At 47.8% G+C, this 14,034-nt stretch overlaps 1 protein-coding gene across 3 annotated transcripts in view; it reads left to right on the top strand.

The window, feature by feature from the left end:
• Positions 1 to 14,034, top strand: part of LOC137331258 (neprilysin-like) — a 162,521-nt gene that overhangs the window by 115,279 nt on the left and 33,208 nt on the right. For all 3 annotated transcript variants that reach the window (XM_067994920.1, XM_067994918.1, XM_067994921.1), the window contains exons 13-14: positions 421 to 549; positions 13,270 to 13,368. In XM_067994920.1, coding sequence (XP_067851021.1) covers positions 421 to 549; positions 13,270 to 13,368 — 228 coding nt within the window. The remainder of the gene's footprint in view (positions 1 to 420; positions 550 to 13,269; positions 13,369 to 14,034) is intronic.

The raw sequence follows: 14,034 nt of genomic DNA, 5'->3' as shown, positions 1-14,034 counted from the left end.
GTGTTAACAGCGTAAAAACTGTAACCAAAAATCATGACAGCAGGAAGTAAATTTTGAAGGCAGGAAATGCACGTTCTAAGCAAGATATTTTAATAATATTTAGATGTGTGAGGTAATTTTTGGACAGAAATAAAAATCGGGAGAGATGTAAAGTGGGCCGCCGATTTGCTATCACCTGTTTTATGCTATCACAGAAAGTCAAAATCTACCCCAATGAGTTTAAAATGAAAAATTATACTGAAAGCATTTCACACAACTAACTACTCTGAAAAAGGTGATTAAAAATTCAATCTATTTCTCCTCCATTTTGGGTCTCTTACGCCGAGTTGGCAGCCATTTTGTTGAGGTCAGTCCCGGCCTCAAGTAATCAGCCCTTCAAATGTGCTAGTTCTCTTAGATTTGTTGTTTTGTTTCACACAGGCACTTTATGGCACCACATCAGAGAGCACAGTGTGGAGAAAGTGCGCAAATTACGTCAATAACAACATGGATAAAGCTGTTGGACGACTTTACGTAGACACCGCTTTTGCTGGGGAGAGCAAACAAATGGTAAATATTATCATTCAGAATATTTTTAAGAGAGTTGTGAATTTTTATGCTTATGTGAAGGTGATGGGTTTGCTATTGGGAAACGCAACACTTTCCAATGTTAAGGGCCCTGTGTTGGCCTCAAGCATTCCAAGGTCATGCAATAGCATAGAAAGAAAGAAAGACTAGCATTTATATAAGCGCTTTTCATAATGCCCCAAAGCGCTTAACAACCAAGAGAGTACTTTTGAAGTATAGTCTTTGCTGTAATGTAGGAAATGCGGCAGCCAATTTGCACACAGCAAGGCCCCATAAAATCAATGTGATAATGACCAGATAATCTGTTTTTGGTGATGTTGGTTGAGAGATACATACTGGCCAGCTGTTCTTCTAAATAGTGCCATGGAATCTTGTACGTCCACCTGAGAGGGCAGACAAGGCCTTGGTTTAATGTCTCATCTGAAAGACGGCACCTCTGATACTGCAGCACTCCCTCAGGGGTGGCAGCGTGGATTACATGCTCAGGTCTCTAGAGTGGAACTTGGACCCACGACCTTCTGCCTCAGAGCTGAGAGTGATACCAGTGAGCGCTGGCTGAGATTGGCAGATTCAGAGTGAAGCTCCTTCCATACTACCGAAGCCTCAGAAGAGCAGCCCCTACTAGAACAGTGTGACAATTCCATTTCCCACACAAACCATCTTCTTGGAGTGAGATTGCCAATTTAGGGATGCTCATTCCTTTTGTCAATAAATGTATTGTGTAAAAAAAAATTGCTGAAATATGTGGGGAGATGGACTATATGCCAATGTTTAGCACTTCTTTGAACAGTTATCCAGGTCAAAAAATGAATTAAGGAACTTTAGTGAAAATGTAGGTAAAAACAGTGAAGGCGTCTCTTGAGAAAATCATGCAAAGTGACCCACTGTTGAAGAATCATTGAAAGCTGATAATTTAACAGCTGTTCAGGCCCAGGTTCGAGAAGTTGAAGAACCACTTACACTTTCAAATGTGACCTTTTTATTTCTCATTAAGCGACCGATAAGGTTATTGTTGGAACGTTAGAATAGGAACAGAAGCATGATTGGACAGAAAAAAAAGACAAATTTACAGGCACCGTACTGTCTTTGTGAACTGCAAAGATACAAACAAGCCTTTGGGCAAATATGTATTTTAATAACTAATAATGAGCTCATACGTAAATTTGAAAGAGGAAAAAAACACATCAATGATTTCATTGTGATTTAGCAACCCACAAGTGACTGATCCATGGCATCTTCATAATAGCCGGTACAGTTAGTTAAAGTTTAATTATATTTTGCCTGCCTGCCTGTCTGGGTATGGGGCGATACAGCAGCGAAAGTACACCAGAGTACAAAACTTGCTGCCCATCAGATAAATTCTGAGCCAGTCGAACAATATTTGAATGAAATGTTCTCCCAAGTATTTGTTTACCCCTCACCTTCACACTAATAGTTCTCCTTCATTCCAACCTTTCTGACGTGACTTCGGCTCGAAATGATGGGCAATTTGAACTTGACGCGCATAATCAACCAAAGCTGCGAGACTGCACTCCTGGTTTGGAGTTTCGCCCAGCGGGAGCGTAGATCACAGAATCAGGCATGGTGGTCGTTGTGCCCGATACGTGGCGCTCCCAATTTTCTGATCAGTGGGTTAGATTTTCTATTCGTTTTGCCGCACCCCCACCAATTGTTTGGTGGATTTGGGGTAGGTGTGGGCAGAAACGTCCTGAGAAGTTTTTATCGTGTCTTCTGCTTTAGCTTATTAATCGTGTACACCATCGGTAAAAGTTAAAATTGCCCCCACACTTCAAACTTGTTTAGAATAGAGGTTATACACCACTCGGTTGTAGAATGATCCTACATGCTCTATACTTGTCTTTTTGTAACACATTCCAGTGATTTCATTAATGGGGAGAGGACAGCCTCCATTTTCTCCATGATCTCCAATGTATCAGTTCCTGGAGAGAAAATGGACTAGGGCTTTACAAGTCGCACTCCTGGTGCAGAGTTTCACATGACAGAAGCATTTACTGGTAATTCAGCACAAAGTCGTTGCATCCCACATGATTTTCCATCTGCTAACCTTTGCCTATGCCTGGAGCACTACTTTGTAAAATCTATCCCGATATTCTCAGCATTTCCTCACCCGCTCTCTCATTCTCTGATCATAGAATCATACAGCTCAGAAGGAGGCCATTTGGCCCATCGTGCCTGTGCCAGCTCTTTGAATTATCCAATTCTACACAATTAGCCCCACTCCCCTGCTCTTTCCCCGTACCCCTGAATATTTTTCCTTTTTAAGTGTATATCCAATTCCCTTTTTTTTATAAATTCATTCATGGGATGTGGGCATCGCTGGCAAGGCCAGCATTTATTGCCCATTCCTAATTGCCCTTGAGAAGGTGGTGGTGAGCCGCCTTCTTGAACCGCTGCAGTCCGTGTGGTGAAGGTTCTCCCACAGTGCTGTTAGGAAGGGAGTTCCAGGATTTTGACCCAGCGACGATGAAGGAACGGCGATATATTTCCAAGTCGGGATGGTGTGTGACTTGGAGAGGAACATGCAGGTGATGTTGTTCCCATGTGCCTGCGGCCCTTGTCTTTCTAGGTGGTAGAGGTCGCGGGTTTGGGAGGTGCTGTCGAAGAAGCCTTGGCGAGTTGCTGCAGTGCATCCTGTGGATGGTACACACTGCAGCCACTGTGCGCCGGTGGTGAAGGGAGTGAATGTTTAGGGTGGTGGATGGGTGGCAATCAAGCGGGCTGCTTTATCTTGGATGGTGTCGAGCTTCTTGAGTGATGTTGCACTCATCCAGGCAAGTGGAGAATATTCCATCACACTCCTGATTTGTGTCTTGTAGATGGTGGAAAGGCTTTGGGGAGTCAGGAGGTGAGTCACTCGCCACAGAATACCCAGCCTCTGACCTGCTCTTGTAGCCACAGTATTTATGTGGCTGGTCCAGTTAAGTTTCTGGTCAATGGTGACCCCCTGGATGTTGATAGTGGAGGATTTGGCAATGGTAATGCCGTTGAATGTTAAGGGGAGATTGTTGGACTCTCTGTTGTTGGAGATGGTCATTGCCTGGCACTTGTGTGGCGCAAATGTTACTTGCCATATATCAGCCCAAGCCTGGATGTTGTCTGGGTCTTGCTGCATGCGGGCATGGACTGCTTCATTATCTGACGGGTTGTGAATGGAACTGAACACTGTGCAATCATTAGCGAATATCCCCATTTCCGACCTTATGATGGAGGGAAGGTCATTGATGAAGCAGCTGAAGATAGTTGGGCCTAGGACACTGCCCTGAGGAACTCCTGCAGCAATGTCCTGGGGCTGAGATGATTGGCCTCCAACAACCACTACCATCTTCCTTTGTGCTAGGTATGACTCCAGCCACTGGAGAGTTTTCCCCCTGATTCCCATTGACTTCAATTTTACTAGGGCTCCTTGGTGCCACACTCGGTCAAATGCTGCCTTGATGTCAATGGCAGTCACTCTCACCTCACCTCTGGAATTCAGCTCCTTTGTCCATGTTTGGACCAAGGCTGTAATGAGGTCTGGAGCCGAGTGGTCCTGGCGGAACGCAAACTGAGCATCGGTGAGCAGGTTATTGGTGAGTAAGTGCCGCTTGATAGCACTATTGATGACTCCTTCCATCACTTTGCTGATGATTGAAAGTAGACTGATGGGGCGGTAATTGGCCGGATTGGATTTGTCCTGCTTTTTGAAAATTACTATTGAATCTGCTTCCATCGCCCTTTCAGGCAGTGCATTCCGGATCATAACAGATCGCTGCGTTAAAAAAAAATTCTCCTCATCTCCCCTCTGACTTTTTCAACATTTATTTTAAATCTGTATCCTCTGGTTAAACACAAAAATTGGCCATGTAGTTGATAGGGAAGAAGATAGCTGTGGACTCTAAGAAGATATCAATGGGTTGGTGGAGTGGGCGGAAAAGTGCCAAATGGAGTTCAACCCGGAGAAGTGTGCGGTTATACACTTAGGGAGGGCAAACAGTAAAAGGGAATACGCAGCAAACGGGAATACATTGAGAGGGGTAGAGGAAGTGAGAGACCTTGGAGTGTATGTGCGCAGGTCCCTGAAGGTGGCAGTACAGGTAGATAAGGTTGTGAAGAAGTCATACGGAATGTTCTCCGTTATTAGCCGAGGTATAGAATACAAAAGCAGGGATGTAATGATGGAACTATATAAAATGCTGGTAAGGCCACAGCTGGAGTATTGTGCACAGTTCTGGTCACCACATTACAGGAAGGACGTAATTGCTCTGGAGAGATTGCAGAGAAGATTTAGAAGAATGTTGCCAGGGCTTGAAAATTGCAGCTATGAGGAGAGAATGGATCGGCTGGGGTTGTTTTCCTTGGAGCAGAGGAGGCTGAGGGGAGACTTGATTGAGGTGTACAAAATTATGAGGGGCCCAGATAGAGTAGACAGAAAGTACCTGTTTCCCCTAGTGGAGAGTTCAAGAACTAGAGGACATCTATTTAAGCTGATTGGCGGAAGGATTAGAGGGGACATGAGGAAAACCTTTTTACCCATAGGGTGGTGGGTGTATGGAATTTGCTGTCCGAATTGGTGGTAGAGGCAGGGACCCTCAACTCTTTTAAAAAGTACCTGGACCTGCACCTAAAGTGCTGTAAGCTGCAGGGCTACGGACCGGGTGCTGGAAGGTGGGATTAGAATGGGCACCTGGTTGTTCTTCGAGCCGGCGCGGACATGATGGGCCGAATGGCCCCCTTCTGTGCTGTATCTTTTCTATGGTTCTATGGTTATTGACCCTTCTGCCATTGGAAACAGTTTCTCCCTATCTACTCTTATCATGTTTAATGTTTAGTTTTCATGATGTTTAATGTTCCCATTCAATCCCATCTCTGTCCCACCCTACTTCAGTGAGCTCTTTCAACCCAACATCCCTGTTTACACTCTAATCTCCTCTAGTACTGGCCTAGGCCTATGTTCTTTTCACTCCACCATGGGCAGCTACTGTCCCAGCCACTCGACCCTCTGGAACTCTCTCCCCCGGCACAATTAATGCACAAAAGCATCCCAAGGTGCTTTATTTGTTTCCTCCTGCTTTCAAAAGTCAAATATCAACTATTCTTTCCATTTACTCTATATTCTTTGCTCCCGCTCAATGTCCATTTCATTCTCTGATCTTTGAGACATCTTTGACATTAGCAGTGCTCTCTCTTGTTCTTGTTCTCCTCCTGCTCCTCCTCTTTCTCCATCTCCTTATCCGGATGATATTGGGCTGTGGGATGAGGGGGCTTGTTTGGATCTGATCGAACTGGTGACAGTTATGACGCGGCTAGGTCAACCTACAAGATGTCGGGCTTTCCACTGGTTGTGAAACCAGCCTTTAAAGCCAGTTTGCAGCCCATGAAACCACATTTAAACAATACTGTCACCTTTCAAATAGGAAGGCAGTCAAAAAAGGTAGGTGAAAGAATTTAAACTTAAAAGATTAAAGAGGTACAATAGAGCGGAAATAAAAGAGTGAAGTTAAAAGAAAAGGAAAGAGAGAGAAAGAAGAGGGAATAGGAGGAAGATAGGACAAATGTTTGAGCACAGGCAAAGAGTAATTTTTTTATTTCTAGGTAACGTGTTTTAGGTATTTAATTTAGTCGTTCATGATTAATATTGCAGTAATAAAAGCTAATCATGACGTTTGAAGATCTTTATTACTGTAATATTAGAGCTACTTTCAGCGCCATAGTGCAATTAAAACCTAATGCATGCCGGTAGTCGATTGACAGATGCTATACCTATTACAGGCACACCCAAAGGGTCTCTCTTCTCTTCTCAAAAGTTTCTTATAATTTTCTGACTTCCTCATGAGATAATTGTAATAACAGCGAGAATTCTCTCTCTGCTCTCCGCCCAGGCATTGCTTAACACCCAAGAGGGAAAGACAAAAATCTACCCCAATATTTCATCGCTGTTGCAGCATTTGCCTCTTTAGAAGAGGCAAAAATTACTGAGATGATCACCTGCATAATATGAGGATTGAAATTACCTTAGAATCATACAGCACAGAAGGAGGCCATTCAGCCCATCGTGCCTGTGCTGGCTCTTTGAAAGAGCCATCCAATTAGTCCCACTCCCACCTGCTCTTTCCCTATAGCCGTGCAAATTTTTCCTTTTCAAGTATTTATCCAATTCCCCTTTGAAAGTTATTATTGAATCTGCTTTCACCGACTTTTCAGGTAGCGCATTCCAGTGCGTATGATAACAGTTATCAACACGCTAATCCACTTGTAGGAATTCCTCTGTTTGTTTTCTTAAGGCCATAAACCATTAGGAATTTTATACAGATTTGATAAAGCATTTATTATCCCTCGCAGCACATGCCGACCCCACAGGTTAATTGATTATATTGCGCAATGATATGGTGTTCAAAGAAAGACTTGGGTTTACACTGCATTGCAACGCATCTCTCCGAAATATCTCAAAACCCTTCACACACAATGATTTACTTTGAATTTCAATGATTGTTGTTACATAGGCAGGTGTGACAGCCATTCCATGCGCAAGATCCCATAAGCAACAATGGGATGAATGACGACTTAACCTTTTTCTAGTGGAGTCTTCACCAAACCCTTTACTCACCAAGCCACGTGGGAAATTTGATGGAACAACATAAGAAAGGTTCAAAGTCCTGAGTTTCTGCAAGTTTCTGCCTGTCATAATCCAAGGAATCTTACAACACCAGGTTATAGTCCAACTGTTGGACTATAACCTGGTGTTGTAAGATTCCTTACATTTGTCCACCCCAGTCCATCACCGGCATCTCCACATCATGTCTTAATCCAGCAGAAGACCAGTGGAACTCCCAGGGAAATGTTACGCCAGTAGTTTCCAGATGTTCCCTCTTTGCCTTGGAAGAGTTGGAACTTCTGTCCACACCTGACAAGGCCAGTAACAACCAGGGGGTGGTGGAGCCAGGGGTAGGGAATTCCCCAAGGTGGGAGTTCCTACTTCTCAAGTACCAGGGATGAGGGACTTCACTTATATGAGGAGACTGGAGAAGGTGGGGTTGTTCTCCTCAGAGCAGAGAAGATTAAGGGGAGATTTAATAGAGGTGTTCAAAATTATGATGGATTTTGATAGAGTAAATAAGGAGAAACTGTTTCCACTGACAGGAGGGTTATCAGAGGACACAGGTTTAAGATCATTGGCAAAAAAAACAGAGGGGAGATACGTTTTTATGCAGCAAGTTGTTATGATCTGAAAGGGCAGTGGAAACAGATTCAACAGTCACATTCAAAAGCGAATTGGATAAATACTTGAAAAAGAAAAACTTTCAAGGCTATGAGGAAAGGGCAGGGGGCTGGGGACTAATTGGATAGCTCTTTCAAAGAGCCGGCACAGGCACGATGGAGTGAATGGCCTCCTCCTTCTGTGCTGTATGATTCTATGGGGCCGATTTTCAGATGGCCAAGCGGGTGCATTGGGGGCGGGGTGGGGGGGGCTCCTAAAATAGGGGAATCCCGGAGTGGGTTCGGAGCCCGGCTCCAGCCCGCTGACCTCCGGGTTCCCCAATGATGCGTTCGGGTGCGCGCGCAGCTCCCGCATGCGGGACTCCCACCGACAATTAAAGCTGGCGGGATGCTACTTTACATAGTTATTTAGCTACTTGAGGTACTTGACAGACCTCATTGACTGGAGATTTTGGCAGGGGTGCAATTTTGAAGGATCCTCAGCGTGTTTCCCGTGCTGTGGGAAACACTCCCTGTTGGAGCAGACGTGTTTCAGCCAGCAGCCAGTGGGAGATGCAAAGGATTATTTGACAAGTGGGGGGAAAACCTCATTTATTGCAGCAGGGCACTCTGTCACTTCAGACAAAGTTTTGGCTGCAACACCTTTGTCTTTCCACTCAAAATTCTTAATTTATACCCTAAACTCTGCTGTGCAAACACATTTACCTACTTTGCAGACCCCCTCAAACTCACACCATCAGGATGGGGGGGCACCATAGCTGCATTCACCACTTCATCCGAGGACGAGCAACATCACCAGCCTCGCCAGGCACGCCGTCCACCTCTGCCACGTGCAGCTCCACAACACAGTGCTGCGCCACAGACACCTGCACACCAGCAGGGAGGGCAACCGCAGAGAGAGTGGCGTCGCAGGAGGCACTAACCTCGCCACAGGGTCTACAGACTGAGGGCAGCTTCCTGGACCTCTCTGAGGAGCAGTGCATACGGAGGCTCAGAGTCAGTCACCAGGTAGCCGCGGAGATCTGCAGCCTCCTTCATGCCTAGCTGCTCCCTGCTGACCCGAGCAGCTGTCGCTGTCAAAGTCACCACTGCCCTCAACTTCTTCGCCGCCGGATCGTTCCAGGGTACCACTGGGGACATCGCCGGGGTCTCTCAGTGTCTGCACGCAATTGCATAAGGCAGGTCACCGACGGCTTGTTTCGCAGGGCCTCGCACTACATCAACTTCCCCATGGACGACCACAGTCAGACGGAGAGGGCAGTGGGATTCCACGCTGTGGCTGGCTTCCCACGGGTGCAGGGTGTAATCGATTGCACCCATATAGCAATACGAGCATCTCCACGTGAGCCAGGACTGTTATCAACAGGAAGGGCTATCACTCCATCAACACTCAGCTCACCTGTGACCACCGCAAGAGATTCCTTCACGTGTGCGCCAGATACCCTGGCAGCCGCCACGATTCCACCATCCTCCAGGAGTCCAACATCCCGCCCCTCTTCCACGCACCGAACACCCGCAAGGGCTGGCTCCTCAGGGACAAGGGATACCCCCTGCACACATAGCTCATGACACTTCTGAGGAACCCTGCCACCGAGCAACAGCGTTGATATAACGACAGCCACCAGGTGTACAATTGAGCATGCTATAGGGCTGCTCTAGATGCACATCAGGTGCCCTGATCGTTCTGGGGGAACGCTTCAATACGCACCTGACAGAGTGGGACGCATTATAGTCGCCTGTTGTGCCCTGCACAACATGGCACAACAGAGAGGGTGCCACTGGAGGAGGCCCCATCCACATCTGCCACCCATATTGAGGAGGAGGAGCAACCCATGGGCAGAACAGCGGCTCACCTGGCTGCTCATGAGGCCAGGGAGTCACTGATATATGTGAACGGTTCTTCTAACATCAGACATTATGAAGAGTCCAGTCCTCACCACCTGGACAGAGGAGCGGCCACACCAGCCCCCTCCCCCGCCCCCTGCACAAAATAGTCGTGCAACTACACATACACCCACTATAGAGTGACCCAATGGGTGGCATCAAGTGTGGGTGTTTATGGTGAACCTCATGAAAGGGACTTATTACACAAGCCAGTCAAGAATGGCCAAGACATGGCAGTAGTGGTGACAATAATAATATTTAATGTGCCCTTAACAAAAATCAAATGTAAATAAAAAACATGACAAACTGTCAAACACCCTTGTGAATCCCCTTTGTGCTCACAAAACCTTTGCCGTACGCTTCCGACTACTTCTACGTGGTGCTTCCCCTGTGGCTGCAGCAGAGGTAGTGACAGGTTGCTCTTGTTCATGTCCTGACCGATTAGGTGCTTTGGGCCAATGCCCTCTGGGTTTCGGTGCCCGTGAGGGCCCCTCCAAAGACTGCTCCACCTGCACCTGTGCAGGGGCAGACTCGACCACCTGGAGAGGAGGCAGCATTGCGGGTACTTGTTGAGGGGGGGTCAACGGGTGAGACGTGGGGGCGCTTTGAGTGGCGTCCCCACTTCCATGTTCCCTTTCGCCATCATCCCTCTCCTAGGCCAGGCCCACTTCACTCCAACAACCTGCTGGATGACAGTTTGGACGACGTGTGAAGCCTCGTAAGGCCAGTGCTAGTGTATCTATCTGCCTGCCTGTTTCAGGCGGCAGAAAATTGCTCACCCTGAGTCCAAAGGACTTTTGTCAGGGCCTCAATGGACTCATTGGTGAGCCGTGCTTGAAGCTCGATGGAGGCTAGCCTTCCCTCATCACAGACATTCCCGCACTTACCACGACACTATCTCAGAGATGCCCTCACGTCCCTGTGACAGTATCTCGGCGATCCTCTCCTGTACCGGTGCCACCATTCCACTCATGCAGGAGTTGGACTCCTCCATCTTCTCCGTGATTGTGGAGAGTGCGCGTGGCACATGTTCCAGCACCTCGCAAATGTGCTGCTGCCACTCAATCATTCTCCTTTTAAAGGATGGCCCCCAGGGTTGAGCATCTGTGTCCAGCTGAGCAGAGCCTGGAGAAGAATGCTCCCACTGATGCGGACTCTCCACAGCTGCCCCTGCCATCAGCATCTGCTCGTGCTCACGTGTGTGGTGACTCACCATGTACAACCCCAACTAAGTGAGGACGGGGACCCACCGAGGTGTGTGTATCTGCGCTGGTGGATGGCTTGCTCAGATGTGACGGTGCCCCCTCAGAGGCCGGCAGGTCCTCTGAGGAATCGCCCTCTGCCATCACGGCGGTCGCTGGAGGCCCTGTAAGAGAACAGAAGGCAATATTAAGCATGATGACAGATTTTGAGGTGCTGAAGATGGCAAGGCATGTTAACATCATTTGCTATTGTGAGTGCTGAATGTTAAAGTGCTGTCACCAGCTGTTTGTCGGGTGACAGTCTCGGCGTCTCGAGGGTGTGGCTCAGTTCAAGAGCCTCCTGCTCCGCGTCCGTGAGGACAACCTGATGTTGCGGCCCCCCCCTTCCGGTCTTTGCCCTCTCCCGCGCATTCTGGGCTCTCTTCTGTAAGGGGAGAAAGTAGAGAGGCGTGAGTGAGGGATGGTGACGTGGCCAACATCTGAATGCATTGGTTTGGGTGAGGCTGACCGTGAAAGAGATGCATCAGAGGGTGAGTATGAGACAGAGCCATGACATTGTATGAGGATTAGGTTGAGTGGTAGTGGTGGGATGAGTACTGGGGAGGTGAGTAAGTGCAGGTAAGTTGACGATGAGGTTTGAGTGGGTATGAGGAGTGATGTGATAGAGTAGTGTTGGCAGTGCAGAAGGAGTTGTGGAGTGGGGGCGGTGATGTGGAAGACGGAATTTAGGAGAATGAGTAAGTTTACTCACTTTGGCTGACCTAGTTAGGTAATTGAAGCACTTCCTGCACTGGATCCAGGTGCGGGAGACGTTGCTGCTGCTGGTGACCTCCTCTGCCACCTCGAGCCACGCCTTCTTGGTGGCAGAGGCAGGCCACTTCCTCCCGTCTGCTGGGTAGAAAATATCCCTCCTCCTCCTCATCCCATCCAGTAGGACCTGGAGTGAGGCATCGTTAAATCTGGGAGCAGCCTTTCCCCAGTCTGCTCCATTCTGTACTTTTGGTTGTTTGCTGCAGGAGCAGCATTGGAGGACTGCCCCTTTAAATAGGGCTCCTCCAGCTGACAGCCCGCTGCACAGGTAGACGACGGGAAACCCGGAAGCCAAGGTAAGTGCCTTCAATTTACCCGTGATCAGGTGGGGAACGGACCAATTTCACTGGAAGGGTTACCCACATGCCCAGTCGCCCCCCACCCCGTTGCCATCCCGCCTCCCTGGTAATATCGGGGCCTATGAGTCTAAGTGGGACCAGTGTATCAGTGGTAGCTGGTATGCCAAGTGAGTGGAGGATACCTGTCTCTCCAAGGGCATGTGTGGACCACACCAGTGAGGGCCTGGCCCAGCAACTGGCCTGAATCCCGAAGAATTTTATATATATCTTTTAAGTTGAAGCAGATTAGCAGGACCGTTGGGTGGATGCCTGGGCTGGTGCCGGAGATGTGCCCGCAGTGGAACTTGTACCCTCCTTGGACCATGCAGGTGAGGCGCCCACCCGCTGCTCCTGCAAACTCCAGCGCGGTCAGTGTTGGAGGGCACAGTCGGGTGTGATACCGCTATCTCTGTCTATCTCTGTAACCTCCTCCAGCCCTTACAACCCTCCGCGATCTCCGTGCTGCTCCAATTCTGGGCGTCTTACGCATCCCCGATTTCCATCGCTCCGCCATCGGCGGCCCTGCCTTCAGCTACCCAGGCCCCAAGCTCTGGAATTCCCTCCCTAAACCTCTCCACCTCTCTACCTCTCTCTCCTCCTTTTAAAACCTACCTCTTTGACCAAGCTTTTGGTCACCTGTCCTAATAGCTCCTTATGTGGCTCAGTGTCAAGTTTTGTCTGATCACGGTCCTGTGAATCACCTTGGGGACGTTTTAATACATCAAAAGCGCTATATAAATGCAAGTTGTTGTTGGTATTCCAGCATAATCCAGGATTACGAACTGAGAAATTTCAATACTGCAATGAGAAATGGGGAGAGAACAGTTTATAATATTCTAAAATGAATGGAGACACCACCGAGTAAATATTGTTTTTTATTCGTTCATGGGATCTGGACGTCGCTGCCAAGGCCGGCATTTATTGCCCATCTCTAATTGCCCTTGAGAAGGTGGTGGTGGTGAGACGCCTTCTTGAACCGCTGCAGTCCGTGTGGTGACAGTTCTCCCACAGTGCTGTTAGGAAGGGAGTTCCAGGATTTTGACCCAGCGACGATGAAGGAACGACGATATATTTCCAAATGATGGAATTATAGGTGTTCAAGGATTCAGAGAAAACAAAGTCACTAGTGTATATTTTATTTTGAATAAAAGAATTATCCTTTGAAGTAACAATATGGCAGCCAACACATGTTTTTTTAATAAAACGGTTCCTTTAATGGAGAACACGATTATTTATCCTTTCTCTCCTGCAAGGTTGAAGAACTGATAGAGCAGATCCGTGAAGTTTTCGTACAGAATTTACATGAGCTGAGTTGGATGGATCAGGAGACCAAAGTGAAAGCAGAAGACAAAGTAAGATTACATCGTCATCTGTACCATTATCAAGACTTTGAGGCCAAATTCCTGGGTTGTTTAGGAAACAATTAGATGCTCTGAGGGGAAACTGGAGGGTTTTTTTTTTGGACGATTGAGCTAAGATAGGATGAAAGGCTCTAGTCATCCATATCTACTTCTGATCTTGTAAATAGAAAGGGAACTCAAATTATTTTCCAAGCTCAGTAGCTGGAGAGGCAAACACATGGTGGGGGGGCGGGGCGGGTGATTTTAGGAGGCAACTGCGGGGGCGTTGGGGGCAGAGGGGCTCCGAAAATCGCGGAAATCCGGTTCGGGTTCGGAAGCCGGCTCCAACCCGCCAACCTCCGAGTTTCCCAGGGACCCACCTGTGTGCGCGCGGGCGACCCGAAAACAGAAGTCCCACCGGTAATTAAAGCCGGCGGGATGACAGTTAAAGAGCCAAATGTACCTCATGGAGGTATTTAAGGAACTTTACCTGTGGCAGATGAAGGGATTAGAAAGATTTTTTAACTTATCTGGGCGGCTTGCCCACCGCTTCTGAAGGGCTGGATCAGAGAAAAAGAAACTAAATAAATTAAATAAAAAACCATGGAAGGAAGTGAAAACACTAAATGAACCTACTTTTGAAACCTGCTCCGTTGCCTCCCACTCTGATGTCCCCCT

Source organism: Heptranchias perlo, chromosome 13, assembly GCF_035084215.1.
Source record: "Heptranchias perlo isolate sHepPer1 chromosome 13, sHepPer1.hap1, whole genome shotgun sequence".
In the NCBI taxonomy this organism is placed as follows: Eukaryota; Metazoa; Chordata; class Chondrichthyes; order Hexanchiformes; family Hexanchidae; genus Heptranchias; species Heptranchias perlo.
Note: the sequence above shows the minus strand (reverse complement) of the source record. Positions and strands in the feature narration are given on the sequence as shown.